This window comes from Dendrobates tinctorius, unplaced genomic scaffold, assembly GCF_039654945.1.
Source record: "Dendrobates tinctorius isolate UK_male_01 unplaced genomic scaffold, ASM3965494v1 ptg000312l, whole genome shotgun sequence".
NCBI classification, from domain to species: Eukaryota; Metazoa; Chordata; class Amphibia; order Anura; family Dendrobatidae; genus Dendrobates; species Dendrobates tinctorius.
In genome coordinates, this window is record NW_027361979.1 from 3,642,596 (window position 1) to 3,667,424 (window position 24,829).

Here is a 24,829-nt window from a genome sequence, read left to right on the forward strand (position 1 = left end):
CAGAGTATAAACGCATGTTCACAATGGTCATAAAGCATACAAAACCTTCAAAAGGCAAAATGAAAAAAACCCTGCTGCAATTAAATAAATAAAAAGCAAAAGTGAATTTAAGTAATACAGAGTTCTTAGTAATACTGTATTTGATCAAATATAGCATAAAAGCCGTCCCACCATCGACAAGGTGTGGTCGGGGCAGTCTTTAATAATAATAATAATCTTTATTTTTATATAGCGCTAACATATTCATTTGTAAGTTTCTTATATGGGGGTGATACACTGGTCCCTGGGATAGGAGGTCTGGAGTTTCTGGTAGAAAAGCCAGGGGAACCATATTCTCCGTGGCCAGAAGGGCGCTATTACCACTACCATCGCCTTGTCCCCCCGTATTTCCCTCAGAACTAAGGGGATGAGAGATATTGGAGGGAAGGTGTAAGCCAGATGATAATCCCAGGGGATAGTGAAGGCGTCTAGAGCTACCGCCCCCCCCCTCCGGGGATCGATCAAGCAGAAGGTTTCCAACTTCCGGTTCTGACTGTTCGCAAATAAGTCTATTTGTGGCTGGCCCCAGAGTTTCACAATTTGGCTGAAGAATGACTGGCTTAGTTCCCACTCTCCCTGTTTTAGGCGTGTTCTGCTTAAGAAGTCTGCTGTTCGGATTTCCGAACCTTTTATGTGAAGGGCTGTCAGGTATTCTAGATTGTGTTCTGCTAGGTGAAAGATGGATTTTGTTACCTCCATCAGCACTCAAGATGTGGTGCCCCCTGGTGGTTTAGATATGCTACCACTACCTGGTTGTCTGAAAAGACCCTTGTATGTTGGGAGCGAAGTGAATCCAAAAAATGAACAAGAGCTAGCTTTACTGCCAACAACTCCTTCATATTTGAGGAAGCTGACTCTCTTCCCTGAGTCCATGGCCCATGCGCCACCTGGTTGTCCAGATGTGCCCCCCACCCCCAGGGGCTGGCATCCGTAGTTAGGATCTTTGTCTCTGATAATGCCCAGGGAACCTCCTTCGTTAGATTGGCTGGGTCTGTCCATCATGTTAAGTAACGTATTGTGTTTGGTGAGATGTCTAATTGCCTGTCTAAATTGCCGTGTAGGGAAACGTCTGCGTCTAATATTTCCCACTGTAAGTCTCGCGTATGTACTGCTAGCATGCAGGCTGTCATTGACCCTAATAGAGACTTTGCTTTTCTCAGGGTAGTGACTGGGGAAGCTATCATTTGTGACACCATCTGTGTCATCTTTTGAATTTTCGTCTGCGGAAGATAACATTTTTGTTCGGTTGAGTCCAGTATTATCCCCAAGTACTCCTGCACCTGACTTGGTACAAGCCTGGATTTGGGCAAATTCAGCATCCATCCTAGACTCAGTAGAGATCTCATGACCATGTCCAATTGCTGTTTGCAGTGGTGAAAGGTGATGCCTACTACTAAGAGATCGTCCAGGTATGGGACTATCAGGATATTTTGCTCTCTTATGTGGGCCATTACTTCTGACATTATCTTTGTAAATACCCTTGGAGCAATCGCTAGCCCGAAGGGGAGGGCTCTGAACTGATAATGTTTTATCTCCCCCTGGATCGTCACCGCCACCCTGAAGTATTTCCTGTGGTCTCTGTGAATAGGTACATGGTAATATGCGTCTCTCAAGTCTAATACAGCCATGAAGCAAGATTGGGAAAGCATTTTTGCACAAGATTTTATTGTCTCCATTTTGAAGTGCTGCATTCCGGGAACTGGTTCAGTCTTTTTAGATTTATGATCGCCCTGTACGATCCGTCTGGTTTTCTGCGAAGGAAGAGAGGGGAGTAGAAGCCTTTGCCTCTGTCCTGGTAGGGGACTTCTTGTAATACGTCCTTCTCCCTCAGATTCGTGATTTCTTCTTGCAGAGCCAGCTGCTCGTGTGATGTCCTTTGAGGCGTTATCACAAAAGAATTGTTTGGGAGGGTGTTGAATTTTAGCCTTAGACCTTCCTTTATTATACTTAGTATCCATGAACTCGCGGATATTTTTTCCCAAGCCTGGAGAAAGTAGGATAATCTTCCCCCGACCCGGGGAGTACCTTCATTGTGGCTTTTTGTTGTCGGGGGGTTTGTTAAACATAAAGCCCTTATTTTTATTTCTCCTATCCTCCCATCCTTCTTTGTTCCCTTTTGGGGGCTTTCGTCGCATGAACCTTCTGTTCCAAAAAGGCCGTTTGTATGCCTGACTAGGGAACCCGGGAAAGGATTTTTTTCTTGTCCCCTGCCTTGTCCAGGATGTCGTCTAGCGTTGGGCAAAATAAAAATTCCCCCCCTCTCACAGGACTGCGCACAATTTGGTTTTTGTCTGTAAGTCTACCGGCCAGGATTTCAGCCATAAGGCGCGTCTTGCGGCATTCGAGAAGTCAGCTGTTCTGGCTGCCAGCCTGGTCGAGTCTACTGACGCATCCGCCAGGAAGGCTGCTGCCCCCTTCATTACAGAAACTGATCTTTGCATCGTTTCTCTTGGGAATTTTTCCTTTATTTGTGAATCTAAGTGATCCAGCCAGACCATTAGGGCGTGTGCCATGCACGTGGCTGCTATGGCTGGTTTTAGCCCCCCTGCTGCCGCCTCCCACGCATTTTTTTAAAAAGTTTCTGCTTTTTTGTCCATTGGGTACTTCAGGGTGCCCATGTCTTCGAAGGGCAGGGCAAATTTTTTAGAAGCTTTTGCAACCGCTACGTTTAATTTTGGTGCTTTACTCCATAGGGAGCAGGCCGGGTCATCAAAGGGGTATTTCCTCTTGGGTGTTAGGAGGACTTTTTGGCTGGCTTTTTCCACTCTCATTTACTTAGGGAGTGGATTTTCTCATTGATCGGAAAAGCCCTCCGTTTTTTTTGCTCCAGCCCACCGAACATCAGATCTTGGGCCGTTTTCTTAGGGCGTTCATCTACCAGCCCCATAGTTGTCCTCACCGCTTTTACCAGGGTGTCCGTTTCTTCAATGGGGAAGCAGCTACGTCCCCCTTCTGCGGATGATGAAGAGGACTGGGAGGATGATGAGTTACTTGAGTCAAATAGTTTGCTTCCTGACTCACTAACACTGGACTCTGGCGATCTATGCCTGGACCTACGTTTTTTCTTTGAGGTTCTAACGCCCTTAAGGGCGTCTTCGACCTGGGTTCTTATTAGTGTTTTGAGATCTAACGCAAACCTCGGGGATTCCTCCTGTATTGTCTGCTCTATGCACGCCGCACAGAGCTTTTCTCCCACGTAGGGGGTAGCTCCTCCGTGCATATAGCACATACCATGTGCTTGGATTTGGCTGTGTATTTACGCCCCTGAAACAGAAAAAATTAACAATCACACATTAGCGATTGGGCATTCACCGAGATCACTTACCCTCCTTGTGGAACGAGAGATACCGTCTCGGGCGTAGGGATTATTTCCACCGCTGAATTCACTTCTGGCTGCACTGCCATGGTGGAGCTTTGGCTGCGCAGCGATCCTGCATGACTGCTGCTGCTGAGTTGCTGGGAAGAGTTGCACTGGCGCAGTAAATGCTGGCGCTGTTCCTGCGTTTGCCGCGGCCCCTGCTTCGGTGACCGCCGCCGCGTCTCCTTCTCTTTCTGCTTTTCGCTCATGGTGATTTCTCCTTTCCCTTTAGTGGGGTTTTAAATATGAGTGCCTTTATTTTCCCTTTTTGAACTTGGCGCCGCCCTCTACCCAGCGGTCTGCGCAGATTTCCCAGCAGTGCATTGCGGCCCCATCTTTAATGGCGCTGTGCCTGCACACGCGCCCTGCTGGCATCCTGTGCGCGCCCAGTGCCAGTGTTCTGCACCCGCCTGCAGAGGCCCCATCTCTCGCGGCTCCCGGTGGCCGCCGCCACCCTCCACCGCTCCGAGGCCCTGTACCTTGCGGCTCCCGGTGGCCGCCGCCACCCCCCTCCGGGTCGCTCCATGGTGCAGCCAAGGCCCTGTATCTTGCGGCTCCCGGTGGCTGCCGCCACCCTCCACAGGCTGCTCCAGGCCCGGAGCTCGGCGGGGGGCCCTCCTTTAGTGACCGCCACCACTACTCATAGGAGGCAGCATCCCACTTTTTTTTTTCTCTTCCTGAGATTGGCAGACTTGCTCCAATCTTCACTGCCTCTCCCCACTCACCCTCAAGGCCCGCCGACCCCGGTGGTGGTGCTCCGGGGGAAGCCAGCACAAGGCCTCGACCCAGCCGAGGCCAGGAGCCCCGCTGCCTATTACCGGACTGGTTCGGTCACCGGCATCCCACGTCGACTGCAGGTACGTGCTGTAGGTTCCCCGTCAGGGACAGGAAACCAACTGATGTGGGAGAGAGGTACCGCCTTTTTCATATGTAGGTTTCCTGTCCTTGAGGGCGGATCCCTCTCTCTCCATGGTGCCATCATGGGGGAAAGAGAAAATAGCACTGGATAGCACTGCAGCCTTGCAGCGCTGGTGTCCTGGGTTCAAATCCCACGAAGGACAACATCTGCAAGGAGTTTGTATGTTCTCCCCGTGTTTGCGTGGGTTTCCTCCGGGTACTCCGGTTTCCTCCCACATTCCAAAGACATACTGATAGGGAATCTAGATTGTGAGCCCCATTGGGGACAGTGATGATAATGTGTGCAAATTGTAAAGCGCTGAGGAATATGTTAGCGCTATATAAAAATAAAGATTATTATTATTTATTTTTTATTCTTTTTTTACAGGGATATGGTACCCAGGGCCGGGAGGACAGTCTCCTCTCCTCCAGACCGTGGGTACCATCCGCATATGATCCACTCACTTTGCGCATGGTGGGCATAGCCACATGCGGAAAGTAAGCGGATCTCATGCATTCCTATGTGTGCGGAATCGCAGCGATTCTTTGCATAATTGTGGCGATTCCGCAAAAATAATGAGCCTGCTGCGTTTTTTCCACTATGCGATTCCACCGCGGAAAAAAGCGTAGCATTAGCACAGCATGTGCGGATTGCCATAGGAATGCATGGGGTGCGTTCTGTGTGTGCTTTCGCAGCGTTTTCGCGGCAAAAACGCATACAATCTGCAACGTGGGTACACAGCCTAAAGACTGTTATATTGGTAGCTCTTACATCAGCCAGTAGGGTGAGTGATCTGCAGGCCCTCTCTATAAATCCACCTTATATGCAGGTATATCAAGATAGGATCGTATTAAAAACAGACCCGGCGCATCTACCTAAGTTAGTGTCAGATTTCCATCGGAGTCAGATTGTCTTTCCCTCTTCTTGTGAAAACCCGAAAAATCCAGAGGAACAGAAATTTAACAACTTAGGCCTTTTTCAGTTTTTTGACGTCAGTTGAAATCCGCCAAAGATTGAAAAAACGGATCCGTTTCCGTTGGATAACAAATGGATGCACCGGATCCGGTTTTTGGTTGGATCCACTGCAGCCGCCAAAGTCAGGAAATTTAAAGGAAACGCGGGAGAGAGAGAGAGAGAGAATTTTAAGCCGCTTCCAGAACACTATTGAGGGTTAAGATGCTTGTCCTAGCAAATCTGCCGGGCATGCGCACTTGCAAATAGCGGTCCGCCGCTACAAAAAGAGTTTCAGAGCTCGTCTGCTCCGCCCAGAAGACGCTACAATTCAAACGGATCCGTCCAAAAACGGTTGCAATGGACGACCGTCAGTCAAAATCCGACGCTAATGCAAGTCTATGGGAGAAAAAAACGGGTCCGCCAAAAAAGGGGTGGATCCGTTTTTTTTCTAAAACTGGCGGATTTTGACTGACGTCAAAAAGCTGAAGTGTGAAAAAGGCCTTAGATGTTAAGAGGGCCCTGCTAGAATATTTGTCTGTGACTAATCAGTGGATGAGGTCCCAGTCCCTATTCCCTATTCGTAGCCTTTCTTCAGGGTGCCAGGAAGGGTTATGGAGTGTCTAAAGGGACCATTGCCAGATGGATTAGGGAGGCCGTTAGTATAGCATACACGGCTAGTGGTACTCCTATTCCGGATGGCATCAAGGCTCATTCCACCAGAGCCGTGGCGACCTCCTGTCCAGAGAAAACAGAGGTATCAGTTGACCAAATCTGTAAGGCCACTTCCTGGGCCTCACCATCAACCTTCTTTAGGCACTATAGGTTGAACCTATCCTCCTCTGCTGACTTGACCTTTGGTAGAAAGGTGCTGCAAGTGGTGGTCCCTCCCTAAGGTGTTTTGAAGTCTCCAAAAGTCTCTCAGGTGTGCTGTCATGGGTGAAGGGAAAACCACCATGGTTACTTATCGGTAGCAGGTTTTTCCGGAACCCATGACAACACTCGTGTATTCCCCCCCTTTTTTCACCGTATGGGTTTGCACGATAGTTGGGTGTATTTTGTGACGTGGTGTTGGATAAATATGTAACTAACCGGGAAGTCCTCTCATGCTCTGTAATCAACTGAAGCGGGGGAGAGGTACCGCCCCTTATATTTTAGTAGGTTGCTGTCATGGGTTCCGGAAAAAACGACTAATGTTAAGTAACCATGGTGGTTTTCTTGCAAAATTTGGCTATTACTCACCCAATTTTAAAGGGACTCTGTTAGCACAGAATTAATGTTCGAAACAAATTCCAGGCGCTCGGTGCTTCATGGCATGGCCAATCGTTTATGTACAAGCTCCCACCTGTTTGGTTTCAATCTATTTCCACCCTTGTTTGGCTCTATGATTACAGAGCTGTAGGGTGCTCACAGGAACGCAGGATGCAGTGATGAGCAGAAGGCAGAGCAAGAGTTAACGGGTATTTTATGCAGAAAGATAACTGCAGTGAATACTCCATGCAGGGAGTGAGGGGGGAAAAGGAATCTAGCAACCCACAGGGTAAACGGGGACAGAGAAGCAACAGAGGGTCAAATAATGAGTTATCTTATCAGTCTCTGGTTCCTGGTCGGCGGAGGCTGGAAGATCCCACGATGGCGCTGTAGGTGGCACAAGGAGTCTTTGAAACGATCCCGGAGGAAAGTGTTGCACAGTCTCTGAGAAACGGCGAAGTGTCCTGGCTCCCGCACACTTAGTCTTGTGGTCCTGGAACTAGCTGCTAGCAGAGAGTGGACTGAAGCTCCGCAATAGATGTACAAAATCCCAGAGTGCAGGCCGTAGTCTCATTGTCACAGACAAGGAGCGCCAGAGGAGTAGTACTGCGCAGCGGGTCAGCAGTGGTCAGCGATACGGACCAGTTGGCCCTGTTCAAGTCGGAGGTCAGTGAGGAAATAGTCTCTGGAGGTACCCGGTCTGTCTGCTCAGTGTATGGCAAGGTGAGACACAGGCCTGTAGATTGGCATCGGTCAGCAGAGATACCCTCCAAAAGCCCAGTTTTCCCGCGCACAGTCCTCTTTTTATATGACCCGCCCCCTCCAGTTAGGTGCAAAGGTCTGCTCTGGTCAGTCCTTCCCCTTGTAACAATGGTGACAGCCCCAACAGTTCTGGCCCAGACAACGCGAGAAACACCACTAGCCTGGTCCATTTTCCTACAGAGCTGCAAATCACAGAAGAGGGGGTGGAGACTGATGGAAACCAAGCGGGTGAGAAGGTATAAATGATTGGCCCCACCGTGAAGCACCAAGCGCCTGTACTTAGTTTGAGCAGTGATTCTGTGTGGACAGTCCTTTTAAGCCTCTTACGGTATATAACTGCTTCAGATTGTCAATGGTTGGGTTTCAACTGCATGTGAGAATGCGAACCATTTTTGACCTGTTTAATATAAATGGTTTCTTATACATCTGACGCTAATCCTACAAAATCCCTGACTTTGTACAAGTGTACATAGAAAAACTGATGCTGCTTTTCAGGCAGAGAGTAGTCACACCAAATATTGATTTGATTTAATTAATCTTTTGCTCATTCGCTTTGCATTTTGTTAATTGGTAAAAAATTAACTAGTAACACTTCTATTTTTAAAAAAACATTCTTTCTGTGCAGCTTTTTTCCATACCTGCCTATAACTTTTGCACAGTTTAATATATATAGTAAGAAAATGCAAACCAAACCCATCAAGCATTATTTTGCTGAAATTCAGAGATATTAATCAACTTTTGATGTGTACAAAATCTCAATTTTATTTTCCTTTTTTTTCCAGAGAACATCAGATGGATTTGACTGTGTTCCTTTAAAGTCATCAGCAGAACATATGGACATGTAGCAAAAAGCTACAAATTCTCCATTTATAACTGTTATTTAAACCAGAAGATGTCAGTTAAGATGGCAATGAGAGGATGCTCATGTAGTGATATGGCTGCTATTCATTAGGTGTAAACTGCAGAAAAAAAACATAAAAAAACTATAATGCCTGCAGTCAAAAACTGGGTCATTATGGCATACCAATGAATATGCCAAATATTTTCTATGGAAAAAATATAGTTTTATGCCTAGTTTTTTTAAGTGGTGATACTGTGGGGAACCACGGAAATAGTTGTTACACAAGGGCAACCCTTTCTTCTCTTTCTGTGCAGATCTTGTAACAGAAATTTCTGTGAAAATCTCAATTAGGCCAAATTCACGTCAAATTTTTGTTCAAATATTACATTTTTCTTTGCATACAGTGTGCTGCATCTAGCATACAGTTAGGGCTAGCTAAAATGTTGAGTTTTTAATGCGTTTTTTTCTAATTTTTTTATGCGTAAAAAAATAAAACGATATACAGAAATGACAAAATGAATGAGATTTGTAAATTGTTATTCACATAGCGGATTGTTTCTTTGCATAGTGTTGACCTATGGTGCATTAAAAAAATGAAGCATGTCTTTTTTTTCTGTTTTGCTGCAATTGTTTCCTTCTTGAAATCATAATGTTATCAGCAAAATAAAAAATCACACCATAAAAATGTGTAAAAAAAATTGCATCAAAAACTCACAATTTCCATTTGTCATGGCATGAGCTTTTCTTGCAGTAGAAAAAAATATGAAAGGCTGTGTGTGAACATAGCCTTAGAGCAGTTTTTCCCCAAACTCCAGTCCTCAACACGTCTTGTTTTCAGGATTTCCTTAGTATTGTACAGGTGGTGGAATTGTCAATGCATCACAAATTACCAGAGCCTTTCACCTGTGCAATAGTAGGTAAATCCTAGGGGGTGAGGAGAAACTGCCAGCAACTGCATCAGACTAGTCATCCGGAAACCTTGGTCCTGATAAGGTTCTCTTTAAAGCAATAAGGTTCTCTTATTATTTTTTGTAGAAAAAAATAACAAAATTCCTTACTATAGTTTAATTTTTATTAAAAATGTTAAGTCTTTGCATACACTGCAATGCTGCAAACTGGAACTGCTTACATGATAGTGTTGTGGTGTCCATTAAAACAAAATCTTAAAGGCACTGGCCACTATTTTAACCCCTTTCTGCCATTAGACGTACTATCCCGTCCATGTGCCCTGGGACTTAATTCCCAAGGACGGGATAGTACGTCATAGCGATCAGCGGCGCCCACGTGGTGAGCGCCGCTGATCGCGGCCGGGTGTCAGCTGATTATCACAGCTGACACCTGGCACAATGTGTCAGGGGCGGTCACGGACCGCCCCCGACACGTTAACCCCTTGTACAACGCGATCAAACACAATCGCGGTGTACCGGGGGTTAAAGGGAAGCATCGGCAGGGAGGGGGCTCCCTCCGTGCTTCCCTGAGCCCCCCACGGCAGCGCAATGTGCAGCGCTGCTGCGGGGGACTCCTTCCCTACAGGCCCCCGGATCCAAGATGGCGACGGGGGCCTTCGGGGGCCTGTAGGGAGCTGACTTCCTCACTGCCTGCAAAGCGCAGGCATGACGAAGTCTGCAGAACTGCCTGTGACATATTGCTGATCTGTCACTGTGATCTGTGATGTGACAGATCAGCGATCAGCGATCTGTCACAGGACAGTGATGTCCCACCTGGGACTATGTAATAAAGTAAAAAAAAAAAAAAAAAGAAAAAGTGTAAAAATAATTTTAAAAAAATCGCTAAATAAATTAGTAAAAAAAAAAATATTCCCCAATAAATTCATTTTTTGAAAATAAAGCGCAGGCATGACGAAGTCTGCAGAACTGCCTGTGACATATTGCTGATCTGTCACTGTGATCTGTGATGTGACAGATCAGCGATCAGCGATCTGTCACAGGACAGTGATGTCCCACCTGGGACTATGTAATAAAGTAAAAAAAAAAAAAAAAAAAAAAGAAAAAGTGTAAAAATAATTTTAAAAAAATCGCTAAATAAATTAGTAAAAAAAAAAATATTCCCCAATAAATTCATTTTTTGAAAATAAAAAAAAACCAAAACAATAAAAGTACACATATTTGGTATCACCGCGTCCTTAGCGACCCGCCCTATAAAACTGTCCCATTAGTTAACCCCTTAAGCGAACCCCTTAAAAAATAAAAATAAAAAACAAAGCTAGAAATAATGATTTATTATCATACCACCAAACAAAAAGTGCAATAACGCGCGATCAAAAAGACAAATATAAATATCCATGGTACAGCTGAAAACGTCATCTTGTCCCGCAAAAAACGAGCTGCCATAGAGCGTCATCCGCAAAAAAATTAAAAAGTTATAGCTCACAGAATAAAGCGATGCAAAAATAATTATTTTTTATATAAAATTGTTTTCATTGCAAAAAACCGACAAAACATAAAAAAAAGACCTAAATGAGGTATCGCTGTAACCGTACCGACCCGAAGAATAAAACCGCTTTATCAATTTTACCGTACGCGGAACAGTGTAAACGCACCCCCCCAAAAGAAATTCATGAAACGCTGGTTTTTGTTCATTCTGCGTCCCAAAAATCGGAATAAAAAGCGATCAAAAAATGTCACGTGCCCGAAAATGGTATCAATAAAAACGTCAACTCGTCCCGCAAAGAATAAGACCTCACATGACTCGGTGGGTCAAAATACGGAAAAATTATAGCTCTCAATATGTGGTGATGCAAAAACTATTTTTACAATAAAAAATGTCTTTTAGCGTGCGACAGCCGCCAAACATAAAAACCGCCGTAAATAGTAAATCAAACCCCCCTCTATCACCCCCTTAGTTAGTGAAAAATAATAAAATAAAAAAAATGTATTTATTTCCATTTTCCCTTTAGGGTGAGGGCTAGGGTTAGGTCTAGGGCTAGGGTTAGGGCTCAGATTAGGGTTAGGGGTGTGTTGGGGTTAGGGTTGGAGTTATAATTGGGGGGTTTCCACTGTTTGGGCACATCAGGTGCTCTCCAAATGCAACATGGCGTCTGATCTCAATTCCAGCCAATTCTGCGTTGAAAAAGTCAAATGGTGCTCCTTCCCTTCCAAGCTCTGCCATGCGCCCAAACAGTGTTTTACCCCCACATATAGGGTATCAGCCTACTCAGGACAAATTGCAAAACAACTTTTGGGGTCCAATTTCTCCTGTTACCCTTAGGAAAATAAAAAATTGGGGGCAAAAATATCCTTTTTGTGAAAAAAATGATTTTTTTATTTTCACGCCCAGGCGTTATAAACTTCTGTGAAGCACTTGGGGGTTCAAAGTGCTCACCACACATCTAGATAAGTTCCGTGGGGGTCTAGTTTCCAAAATGGGGTCACTTGTGGGGAGTTTCACTAGTTTAGGTACATCAGGGGCTCTCCAAACGCACATGACACCCGCAGACCAATCCATCAAAGTCTGCATTCCAAAACGTCACTACTTCCCTTCCGAGCCCCGACGTGTGCCCATACAGTAGTTTTCTCCCACATTTGAGGTATTAGCGTACTCAGAACAAATTGGACAACTTTTGGGGTCCAATTTCTCCTGTTACCCTTGGGAAAATAAAAAAATTGGAGACTAATTGATCATGTTTGTGGAAAAAATACGATTTTTTTTATTTTTATGCCTGGGCATTATAAACTTCTGTGAAGCCCTTGGGGGTTCAAAGTGCTCACCACACATCTAGATAAGTTCCTTGGGGGGTCTAGTTTCCAAAATGGGGTAATTTGTGGGGGGTTTCCACTGTTTATGTACATTAGGGGCTCTCCAAAGGCAACATAACACCCGCAGACCATTCCATCAAAGTCTGCATTCCTAAACGTCACTACTTCCCTTCCGAGCCCCGACGTGTGCCCATACAGTAGTTTTCTCCCACATATGAGGTATCAGCGTACTCAGGACAAATTGGACAACAACTTTTTGGGGTCCAATTTATCCTTGTACCCTTGGGAAAATGAAAAAATTGGTGACTAAAAGTTCATGTTTGTGGAAAAAATACGATTTTTTTATTTTCACGCCCAGGCTTTATAAACGTCTGTGAAGCACTGGGGGGTTCAAAGTGCTCACCACACATCTAGATAAGTTCCTAGGGGGGTCTAGTTTCCAAAATGGTGTCATTTGTGGGGGGTTTCTACTGTTTTGGTACATCAGGGGCCTTCCAAGCGCGACATGGTGTCCGATCTCAATTCCAGCCAAAACGTCAAATGGCGCTGCTTCCCTTCCGAGCTCTGCCATGCGCCCAAATAGTGGTTTACCCCCACATGTGGGGTATCAGCGCACTCAGGACAAATTGCACAATATCTTTTAGGGTCCTATTACCCTTGGAAAAATAAAAATTGGGGGTGAAAAGATCATTTTTGTGGAAAAAATATAATTTTTTAATTGTACGGCTGTACGTTATAAACTTCTGTGAAGCCCTTGTGGGTTCAAAGTTCTCACCACATATCTAGATAAGTTCCATGGGGGGTCTAGTTTCCAAAATGGGGTCACTTGTGGGGGGTTTCCACTGTTTAGGTACATCAGGGGCTCTCCAAACGCGACATGGCGTCCGATCTGAATTCCAGCCAATTTTGCATTGAAAAAGTCAAACGGCTGAGGTCTGCCATGCGCCGAAACAGTGGTTCCCCCCACATATCAGGTATCAGCGTACTCAGGACAAATTGCACAATAACTTTTGCAGTCCAATTTCTCCTGTTACCCTTGGTAAAATAAAAAAACTGAACCTGAAGTATTTTTTTAGTGAAAAAAAGTTAAATGTTCATTTTTTTTAAATATTCAAAAAATTCCTGTGACGCACCTAAAGGGTTAATAAACTTCTTGAATGTGGTTTTGAGCTCCTTAAGGGGTGCATTTTTTAGAATGGTGTCACTTTTGGGTATTTTCTATCGTATAGACCCCTCAAAGTGGCTTCAAATGTGATGTGGTCCGTAAAAATAAAATGATGTTGCAAAAATGAGAAATCGCTGGTCAACTTTTAACCCTTATAACTTCCTAACAAAAAAAATTTTTGGTTCCAAAATTGTGCTGACGTAAAGTAAACATGTGGGAAATGTTACTTATCAAGTTTTTTGTGTGCCGTATCTCTGTGATTTAAGGGCATAAAAATTCAAAGTTGAAAAATTGCGAAATTTTCAAAATTTTCGCCAAATTTCCATTTTTTTTCACAAATAAACGCAAGTTATTTGAATGAAATTTTACTACTAACATGAAATACAATACGTCACAAGAAAACAATGTCAGAATCACCGGGATCCATGGAAGCGTTCCAGAGTTATGACCTCATAAAGGGACAGTGGTCAGAATTGTAAAAATTGGCTTGGTCATTAACGTGCAAACCACCTTTGGGGCTTAAGGGGTTAAGAAATGTGTTGGGGGCATTTTTGGCACTTACTGATAGATTAGTATTGGGTATGTGCCCACGAACTGGACTAGCACCTGTACGCTGCATTCTAGGTTACAAGCAGAGTGGTTGGGATTATATTAATCCCCATGCACTCTATGCTTCTATTTGATGCTGCGTATACTCCCCCACGCTGCAGGTTTACAAGCATGTCTATTATCTGCAGTGGAGACATTAGTGTCCGCTGCATAGTCTCACCCATAGCTTTTCATTAGATGCGGTAAATCCGCATGGTTCAATGAACGCATGCAGATTTAACTGTGTGAATAGAAAGCAACATTTGGATACAGCGAAAAATACACTGGGTCCAAAACGCTGCTATATCCTGATCGTGGGCACATAGCCTAACACATTCTCCTCCAGTACTTGTAAGTGCAGGCTTCCTCTCCCATCCATAAAATGGCCGCAAGTGGAAGAGCATGTCATCCGTCAATTTATGGAGCAGAGAGCTGTGCGGTCCCTGAGGATGATGCACTAATGAACAGGAGGAGCCTATAATTATATAAGTGTCGCAATGTCATTTTCTGGTTGGAGGCAAGATGGCTTCTTTATTGGTTGATAAAACGTATAGTTTTGCAGTATACATTCTGTTCCCTTTCCTCTCAGTTGTCAAGATCTCTGTTTGCCGATAAAGAATATTTCCATGATGTGCGGTGATCACACCGATGCAGAGCTGACAACACTTCAGTTATCAGACTTCTGTTCTACTAAAACAACTTCAACCAGAAACCTTGTTAGCCACGCTACCTATTGTTCATATGTTCAGTTTCTTTTGCCTGTTGCAGTATATTAGGTAACATTTTGACAGTTTGCTTGCCACTCTGCCACACATGCAAAGAGAATATTCGGTTCTCATGATTTTTGGGCCCAGTTCACATTGCGTTTTCTTTTCCACCCTCAGTAGTCCCGTCGGGGCTTGCGTCCAAACCCCCACAAAACAAAACTGGATTCAGGCGTATACGTCAACGGGACCAATTACTATAATGATGCCGACAAAGTCAACGTGTGCTCTGTCATGCATAATTTTCGGTGTATACGTCTGCTGGGCGTGGACAAGAATGCAATATTAAAGGAGCCTACAGCTCTACATTTGTGTGCCAGAAGAAAAACTGACACATTGGTATACTTTACTAGTCTCCTGTTTTTCTAGTTGACTTTTAGTTAACATACGCATAAACGGTGAAAGTAAATGTTTGCCAAAAGAGCATACATTTAAATTCCCTTTCTTCTTGTAAACTTTTTTAAAATGTTTACTAATTATCTAAACATTCGAACACAGTGTAAATGGCTTTTTGTTCAAGGTTCAAAGATTGGGTGTGGTAGCTCAACCCAGCACAGTAACCTGTAATGCAACATATATACCGTATATACATACACTTTGTGTATAATATAATATAATAAAATACCAAGGACAACATCTTCAAGGAGTTTGTATGTTCTCCCCGTGTTTGCGTGGGTTTCCTCCGGGCACTCCGGTTTCCTCCCACACTCCAAAGACATACTGATAAGAATTTAGATTGTGAGCCCCATCGGGGACAGTGATGAAAATGTGTGCAAACTGTAAAGCGCTGCGGAATATGTTAGCGCTATATAAAAATAAAGATTATTATATATAATTATTTTTCATTAGAGGTACAGTCACAGTGTTACGGCCCAGCTGTCGAGTGACCCTGGGACAGGGGCTCCTTCCCTTTCCCTAACACTAGGGGGCACCTTAGCTTGCCCTAGTCCCCAGGATACTCCTGAAGGTGAAGATGCCGGGGCCACCCCTTACCTTATCTCCTGAATCAGCCTTCCATCTGTTCCGCAGTACACCAACCCAACGAACAAGGCAACACAAATAAGGGTTAACTGAAAATACCAGGTATACAAGTATTCACTCATATATAACAGAGGAATGCACTGAGGAGTGGAGGATTTGGAAAAACCAAAATAAGAGAAGGGAAGGGAATTATCACACTTACAAACCACACCACAGTTACAGATAACTCCTCCAAACTCCTCATATAAGTACCAAAACACCTCTCCTCCAAGCCAATGCAGCATAAGCTAGCTCCTGAATCAGCCTTCCATCTGTTCCGTAGTACACCAACCCGACGAACAAGGCAACACGAATAAGGGTTAACTGAAAATACCAGGCAAACAAGTATTCACTCACATATAACAGAGGAATGCACCGAGGAGTGGAGGATGGGGAAAAACCAAAATAAGAGAAGGGAAGGGAGTTATCACACTTACAAACCACACCACAGTTACAGATAACTCCTCCAAACTCCTCATATACAGTAAGTACCAAAACATCTCTCCTCCAAGCCAATGCAGCATAAGCTAGCTCTGACAATGTGTTTCAAGCAGGACCCAGATTATATAGGGGATAGGAGTGGCTAACTGCGCTTAGCTGAGAGCACAGACTCCCAGAGGTCCCAAAATGGCCGATTAACCCCTGTTCTGCCAAAAGAAATTAACGCCATTTAAAATGGTGAAGTGCTTCTTTTCAGTTTAGGAGTAGAAGCATCAGATGCTGCAGTACTCTAGCTCCTCTCTGTTGCAGTAACCCTGTGACACACAGGTTGGACTGTCAAAATTGCTTCCATAATGATACATAACAAACATAATATGTATACATGCATAGTAACAATATATTTTGTAGGACCCAACGTGTACAAGTATGAGCACTTGCAGAAATATTATAGATAACATTATAAAATATCACAGGAGTGACAACACATTTAAAAAGCACAAACACTCAGAATGGCACTGAGGAAATTGCCCAATCTCCACACAATATTTTTTTTTTATCTGCTAACAGAACACCACAGGCAACATGGTGGCTCAGTGGTTAGCACTGTTGCTTAGCAGCACTGGGACAAAGGATTTAAATCCCACCAAGGACCACATCTACAAGGCTGATTGTGTAGGTTTACTGTGGGTACCCTGGTTTGCGTCCACACTCCAAAAACATAGGGAATTTAGATTGTGAGCCCCAATGGGGACAACGTTGCTAATATCTGTAAATTGTTGTGGAACTTATGGTGCTATATAAGTGAATAACACCAGAACTTATGTTAAACTAATTATAACGTTCAATTGCTACAAACACTGTAAATGGTAATATAAGACTTTTTGGTGCAAGCACAGTTACAAAATAACTGTAAACCAAAATGTTAAATCAATAATCATGAATAACTAAAGTAATCAGGTTCAGAGTTTGGGAAGGGGACTTATATCCCACAAGTTCTGCGACATAAAGGGGTTGTCCGGCCTTGGGGTACAAGTCTGCAGTTAGAAGCCGGTGGCCATGACTAACACCTGTGCCTGCTCTTAAAGAAAATGAATATTCACTGCTCCCCACGCCTATACTCCCTCCCACCTCTATGCCCTAAAGCCAGCGCCAAGAGGTGGGATGGACTATGGGCATGTGGAGCAGTGAATATTCATCTTCTTAAATAGCAAGCAGTGAGATGTTGCTGTTGAATTTTAAAAATTCCCACGTTCAAGATTGAGTCGATAAAATCTGCAGTAAAGCTACGTTTCCCTGGATGTTATATGGCAGCACTACATCTAAGGGATGCATATTGCCACGTCCCAATACATGCAGAATTCCAGAAATTTCTCAGCGGCAATGACAATAGGGGGGGTCGCGAGACACTTTCAATATAATCACCCACCCTTTGTCCTAGCAGTAGCACCTTGCGTGTTCACGAAATTAATATCCAAGGTTATTACCCATCTCAGAGAAAAGACTGATTTTCCCCTATCTAGTGATTTACTCATAGTGAAAAATTCATATGATCATTGTCCGAATTAAGTGGAGGAAATATGCAATACCTTAAGAGACTTAGGATGGTTTTTGAATCTAGACAAATCAAAATTAATCCCACGAAGGGCGCAAGTCTTTTTAGGTCCCATGCTGGATTCCGACCATCAGAAATGTCGCCTGCCAGATAAAAAAAAGAGAAAAGATAATCAGTTTGATATCTATGGCAATACAAAAACCCGTAATGACCCTCAGGAGAGCGATGTTTCTGCTAGGCTCTCTCATCTCCTGTATCTCGGCAGTGAAGTGGGCCCAGATTCACACAAGGGAATTACAGTGGAGCATTCTAGAGAGCACGATAGCTTTATAGGGAGGTCTTGATGGCTATCTGACATTTTCAAGAGGTGATGCACTCTCTTCACTGTTGGTTAAGGTTGGGCTCAGTCCGGGAAGGATTGCCTTGGGTTTCCAACATCACCAGTGTAGTTGGGTCGCCCTCCCAGGGCTGTGGGGTACTCGGTACCGGGCCGGTGTCAGGGGAATGTGTCACAGCAGCGGTGACCCGGTCCGTGGCCCTGGGCGCCCAAGCAATGGGAGATGTAGTTAATGGTAGAATAGTTTGTGACGCCACCCGTGGTGTTTGGCAAGTATGGTGTTAGGCCAACGCTGCATACAGATCCGCTGGGACTGATGGTAGGGTGCAGCATAGACGTAAAAGCTCCCCACAGGTGGAGCTGTAGTCCCAGGGCAGTGTAGATGTAACCAGCATGGGGATGTAGCAGTGCTGGAAGCGTAGGGAACAGACAAGACACAGCGGTTGCAGTTTCTGTACCTATACTTAGTATCTGCAGTCCATTGTCCTGATTACAGATGGTATTGGAGCAGGTTAGCATGGAAGCAGATCAGGAATCTCTCTCAGCAGAAGGGCTGTGCAGTTTCCTTCCTAGCGCTTGTAGAGTGAAGCACTCCAGTACTTAGTTACTCTGAAATGCCTCTCTTCAGATGTTCCTAGAACTATACTTGTATGACAGACAGCTGTAGCCTCTCTCGGGGACTCCTCTCCTGAGTCCTGGCTCTCTATTCAATTGCTGTTGTGTCCCAAGTCTTTGCTGGGAGCAGGGCATTTACAACCTCCTACTCCTCTGGTATCTGTGGCAGGACTGTCAGTATCCGTACCACCGTGGAGACCAGGCTCCAGTTCTGTGCTCTTTCAAGCTGAGGGAGCTCGCCTTCTGCAACTCAATCTCTCAGCTTCGTTCCTCCCGTCTGCACACTTCGCCCTCCGCAGACTATCTGACCCTTCTTCCTCCTGGCCCTCAGAGGACAGTCCTCTCCAGAATCCTGGTTCAGCATTCCCCCTGCTGGCCCGGAGTGGAACTGTGTTGCATGCATTAGGTTAACTGCTGGAGAGACCCATCACTGCTTCCAATCCTGGCATTTACCCTCCCCTGGAGGAAACCAAAGCCAGTGTGGCGACCATACCCCTGGGGGTGCCACATTCCCCCCTAGTGAAAGTCAGCACTCCTAGGCTGAACAAGAACCATGAAAAACAACATATATAACATATAAACAACAATAATTGTACAAGATTTGAAAAAGGTAAAAATGTACAAAAACCAAGTGTTCAAAAATGGTCCTATGATGACAAGTCCAACATCAATGTCCATGGTCCATTCCTGGCAAATGGTAACTATTTATAAATAAAGTTTTTGACCACACACAAGTCCTGTGGTTCAGTGTCCACAAAACAAAACTGGTAACTTCCAAAGGAAACTCTTACAGGTTACCTGTAGGTACAAAACTTAGAAAACAGTTACATATTTACATTCAACTTCTATATTCACATTTTACTTCAAATGCGGAACCTAACTGGCAGTACACCCTGTGTGGTACGAGTGGATCTGCGTAACACTGGTACTGTAGTGGGCCTTACTGTTTGTCTGGTTCTAACTACTGGTGTTGTGTGTGCTGCTCTAGATACACTCCTAGTAATTCTACATGGCACAGGGATACTTGATTGTCTAGGAACTCTTGGACTCACCACGGGCACAACAGGTTCACCACTGGCAGGGCAATGGTTCTCTGGCTCCACTGCTGGTGTGGCTTCTGCTACCTGATTTTTCTGATCCTCTCGAGTCACGTCCTCCTGTGCTTCCACTTGGGAGAATAATATCACTGGCACCACTATTGCATCATTAACTCTAGTCCAATTCGCAGGGAACTCTCCCAGCACGGTACTGACTGTCTTTTCTTCCTCTGTAGGTGGGATGTTATCTGATCCTCCCTCTTTTTCTTTCAACTGGTCAGGGCATAACTTCAAGTGATGCCTGGATACCGCTGATGAGGTCTCTCCTCCATCCTTGCTAACAAGGCATACTTTGGCATTATCAAAGTTCGAGGGCAGAATTGTATAGGGCTCCTCTTCCCATTGATCATCTAGCTTATGCAGTCTTCTTTTTCTCTTGAGAACTTGTTCTCCCGGCGAAAAAGAAACAGCAGGTGCATTTTGGTTATAAAGTCTCTCCTGCTGCTGCCTTGCCTGAGCCAGACTCTTCTCCACACACTCCTGTACCCTTCTGTACTGCTGCTGCCTCTCCTTGTCCCAGTCAGCATCTGGTGACGTTACTTCAGGCGTCAGGGCTCCCATGTCCAAGTCAATAGGCAGCTTACCAGGCCTTGCTCTCATCAGGTACGCTGGAGTACAGTTGGTAGAGTTCACTGGGATATGGTTGTAGAGATCTATCAGATCAGGTAACTTTTCTGGCGACGGATTTCTCTCCAAGGGCAATGTCTTCAGTAAATCAATCACTACCTGGTTCATCTTCTTGCACATGCCGTTGGTCTGTGGGTGATAAGGTGTTGTCCGGATCTTCTTACAAGCATACAAGTTGCAGAACTCATGGAACACTTCTGCCTCGAAAGCTGGACCTTGATCTGTGAGTACTCTTTCAGGATACCCATGTGGCCTACAGAAGTGCTGTTGGAAGGCTCTGGCCGCTGTCCTGGCCGTTAGATCTTTGACGGGCACAACCACCAGGAATCTTGAATAGTGGTCCACAATGGTAAGGGCATAGAGGTAGCCTGACCGGCTTGGAACCAGCTTCACATGGTCCAGGGCTACCAACTCCAGGGGCTGTTTGGCGATGATTGGCTGTAAGGGAGCTCTCTGGCTGTCTCAATCCTTTCTGCGCAGGTTACACTGTCCACACTCCCAGCACCACCTCTGAATGGCCTTCCGCATGCCAGTCCAGTAGAACCTCTCTCGGAGCAATGTTTCCAACTTCTTCCATCCAAAGTGTCCAGCTCCATTGTGGTATGCTCCTAGGACCATTGATGCACCTCTCTTTTGGACCACCACCTGCCAGACCAGCTCATGTGTGCGGGCATTGATACTCCTCCGACACAGCTTCCCTTCATAAATGAACAGCCGACCTCTTTCCTTCCACAACTGATGAGGTTCTTCAGGAGCATTCAACTCTGGGCGTGAGTCACCTTGTGTCAGCAGCTCTTTCACCAGGCAGACTGCAGGGTCATTATCTTGCGCTTCTGCCCAATCATGATGGGGCAACAGATTCAGAGTGACTTCCTTCAAGCTAGGCCGCCTGTTTCTCACTCCTTGAGCACGTTGGGCCGCCAGAGGCCGGTGGAAGGGAGGCAATTCTATCTCTTCGAGAGCCTCAGGGTCTTCTCCTGCATCTGGCAGATTAGGCATCCTGGACAGAGCATCAGCATTGGCATTCTTGTGCCCTGCCCGGTACTTGATGGTAAAATCATAATTGGATAACCGAGCCATCCATCGCTGCTCCAGTGCTCCTAGCTTGGCAGTGTCCAAGTGGGTCAATGGGTTGTTGTCCGTGAAGATTGTAAACTTGGCAGAAGCTAGGTAATGCTTGAACCTTTCGGTGACAGCCCAGACTATGGCAAGGAACTCCAGCTTGAAAGAACTGTAATTATCCGGGTTCCTCTCAGTGGGACGCAGCTTCCTGCTGGCGTAGGAGATCACTCTCCCTTTTCCATTCTGTACCTGCGACAGTACTGCTCCTAATCCCACGTTGCTGGCATCCGTCTACAGCACAAATGGTTTGTCATAATCTGGGTAAGCCAGAACTTCGTCACCAGTGAGGGCCATCTTCAATCTGGTGAAGGACTTCTCCAATTCTTCAGTCCATTCAAACGTGGAATTCTTCTGCTTTCCTTTCTTGGACTGCTCCACTAGAAGGTTTTGCATTGGGGTAGCTATCTCAGTAAAGCCTTTTGATAAATCTCCGGTAGTAGCCTACCAGTCCAAGGAATTGGCGTACCTAGTGGAGGTTGCTGGGCTTCTTCCAGTCCCGGATGACCATGACCTTGTCAGGATCTGGAGCCACACCTTCTGCACTGACCAAGTGACCAAGGTACTGTACCTTAGGCTTCAGGAGGTGGCATTTGGAAGGCTTCACCTTCAGGCCAAAATTGGACAAAGCTTCAAATACTTCAGCCAGGTGTTCCAGATGTTCTTCATAGGTCTTGGAGAAAACAATGACATCATCCAGGTACAACAGGACTGTCTCAAAGATCATGTGTCCCAGGCAACACTCCATCAGCCGTTGAAATGTTCCTGGAGCAGTGCAGAGCCCGAATGGCATGTAATTGAACTCACAGAGACCCATTGGAGTAGTAAATGCTGTTTTCTCCTTATCTGCCTCTGCCACGGGAACCTGCCAATACCCACTGGTGAGATCCAAGGTGGAAAAGTAATTAGCAGTTTTAAGTGCAGCTAATGACTCTTCAATTCTAGGCAATGGGTAGGCATCTTTATGTGTGATACTGTTAATTTTCCTGTAATCAACACACATTCTCATAGTACCATCCTTTTTCTTTACAAACAGTATTGGAGCTGCCCATGGGCTACAACTGTCCCTAATGACCCCAGCTTCCTTCATCTCTTTCAACATACTCTTAGCACATTGGTACTGTGTTGGGGGTATAGGTCTGTGCCTCTCCTTTAAGGGTGGATGGTCTCCAGTGGGGATATGATGTTGCACCCCTTTTGCCTGCCCAAAATCTAGTGGGTGTTTGCTGAATACCCGCTCATACTCTTGTGTCACTCTGTAAACCCCATTTCTCTGGTATGAAGGTGTAGAGTCAGTTCCCACCTGCAGTTGCTGGCACCACTCTTCTAGCTGCTTCACAGGGCCATTGTCCTCCACCGGATCGGATGAGACCAAAGGCTCTGCTGCCTGCAATGAGTTGTAATTAACAGTGAGCAGTTTAGCAACTGTGGCGTACCGAGGTATTGTGGCTTCCTTCTCCCCACAATTCAGAAGGCGTACAGGTACTCTCCCCTTTCGTGCATCAACCACCCCTCTGGCTGTCAGGACAGTGGGCCTGCTTTCTGAATATACTGGCTCTACCAATGCCTGGTAATCCTGCCCTCTGAGCCCTATGGCTGCCCAACACCAAACCAACATTTCACATCTGGGGGGTATTACAATGGGAAAAGCATCACTCACTCTGACGCTGCCAATCTCTCCACCAGAGAGTTCTACCTGTTGCCTTTGCATCAGGGCTCGGATCTCCTTCTGCAGGACTCGTTGTTCACCGGAACCAGCAGTCTCAGCCACCTGTTGCAACAAGACAATAACCTCGGACAGTCAGTTTTTAATTACATTTGTACCAAGAGTCATCATGGGATTACATTCACGTCGATCAATATCAACAATTATCAGTCCTTGTGATTTTAACTCTACCCGCCCCACTTTAACAGTAATTTCCTTGCATTCAATCTGTGGCAAGGTATGACCATTACTAGCAACTACTGTTAGTTCATCAGTGAGGCCACGGGTTAGTTCAGAATCAGCCCAGTACCTCTTGTACAAAATATACGGCATAGTGGTCACCTGGCAGCCAGTGTCCAGCAAAGCGTTCATGGGGATGCTGTCAATCACCACAGGAAGGATCGGTCTCCCTCCCACATACTTGGCTCTCCAGTTCCTTGGGCCTGGTGATCCTACTCCTGGGGGTTGGCCCTCTGCCCCAGGGGTTGCTCGTTTAAAGGACAGTACCTTGCAAGATGACCTGCCTTGTAACAGCAGCGACAGATGGGACGCCCGTCCTGGTCATAGCGATCGTTGTTCCTTCCTCGAAGTGGCTGGGTTCTCCTCCTCTGGAGCCACGGGACATCCTCTGGACTGGAAGAAAGTTGGACCTTTTCTTTGGTGGACTCCTGTAGGGACTGCACGGTTCTGGTGAGTGCAGCCATTCCTTTGGTCAGCTCCTGGACCTGAAGACGCAGCTCCTCTGTTGGATCTTTATCCAGGGTCTGGGCATCAGCCTCCCCAGGGATGGAAGGAAAGGATGTAGCTTCCTGATGGTAGGTGATCACTAGGCACCTCTGGGGCGCTGGACGGCTGTCAGTGGATTCCTGCAGTACCCGAATAGCCCTGTCCTTGAAATTAGCAAAGTCCAGATCAGGGTCTTGCAGGGTTAGAATACGTAACTGCCCTCTGTGGGTACTGGACAGGAGTCCTTCGATGAACTGCTCCTTTAACAATTTGTCTTCTTCTTTCACACTATCAGAGTCAACTTCCTTAGCTGCTCGCAGCGCCTCCTGCAGATTGAGGGCATAGTCCCTGATACTGTCCTGCGCCCTCTGTTTACAGCCAAAGAACCTCATCTTGATTTCAGCTGCAGTGCGCCCGCGTGTCAAAGGTGCTCTTCAGTTTGGCCAGGACCTTTCCAACAGTTTCTTTATCAGTGACCTGCCAGACTTTCACTTCTCTCTGCGCTGCACCCGTTAGCTGTCCAATCAGGATATTCACTGTCTGGTCTTCAGACAGAGGGTAAACTTTAAACAAGCTGCACAGTCTTTCCTTAAATTCACTCAGGGTATGTGACTCACCCGAGTACTGCGGTAGCCAGGCCGCTCCCGGTATGTAGGGCATGGATAGCGGCATTATGGGGACCGCTGCAGTGGGCGCTCCTCCTGGCGGCACTGCGGGATTGGCACCTGCGCCTGCCGCTGCATCGCCGTTAGGCGCAGACATCTTTTCCCCCCCTAGTGGACGCTGGCCAGGGCCGGGGTTGTGTGAGCTCACCGGCGGCCGCTTTAATGGGGGGGGGCCACTGGACCCCCAGGTTTCTCAGGGTATCTAGCATGAAAAGCCCGCACCAGTCGATCAGCGTGCACCGAACTGGCCGGAACCCATGACCGATCCTCAACGGAATATCCCTTCCAATGAAAAAGGTACTGAAGTCTCCGGCGCACCCACCGTGAATCAATGATGCGCCCTACCTCATACTCCAGTTGACCCTCTACCAATACTGGTGGAGCCACGGATGAGGGATCTTCTCTAACTGTCCCCACAGTCTTTAATAGGGACCTGTGGAAGACATTAGATATTTTGAAGGAGGTGGGCAACTGTAAACTGTATGCCACCGGGCTGATCACCTCTACAATCTTGTATGGGCCAATAAATTTGGGGCCCAACTTCATAGAGGGTAGCTTAAGATTGATGTTACGGGTGGACAACCAGCCTTTT

At 45.9% G+C, this 24,829-nt stretch overlaps 1 protein-coding gene across 2 annotated transcripts in view; it reads left to right on the forward strand.

The window, feature by feature from the left end:
* The window catches only part of ELAPOR1 (endosome-lysosome associated apoptosis and autophagy regulator 1), a 402,340-nt gene extending 393,637 nt beyond the window's left edge, over positions 1-8,703 (forward strand). For both annotated transcript variants that reach the window (XM_073561048.1, XM_073561047.1), the window contains one exon: positions 8,042-8,703. In XM_073561048.1, the coding sequence (XP_073417149.1) occupies positions 8,042-8,104 (63 nt within the window). In that variant the 3' untranslated portion in view covers positions 8,105-8,703. The remainder of the gene's footprint in view (positions 1-8,041) is intronic.
* The last annotated feature ends 16,126 nt before the right edge of the window (positions 8,704-24,829 follow it).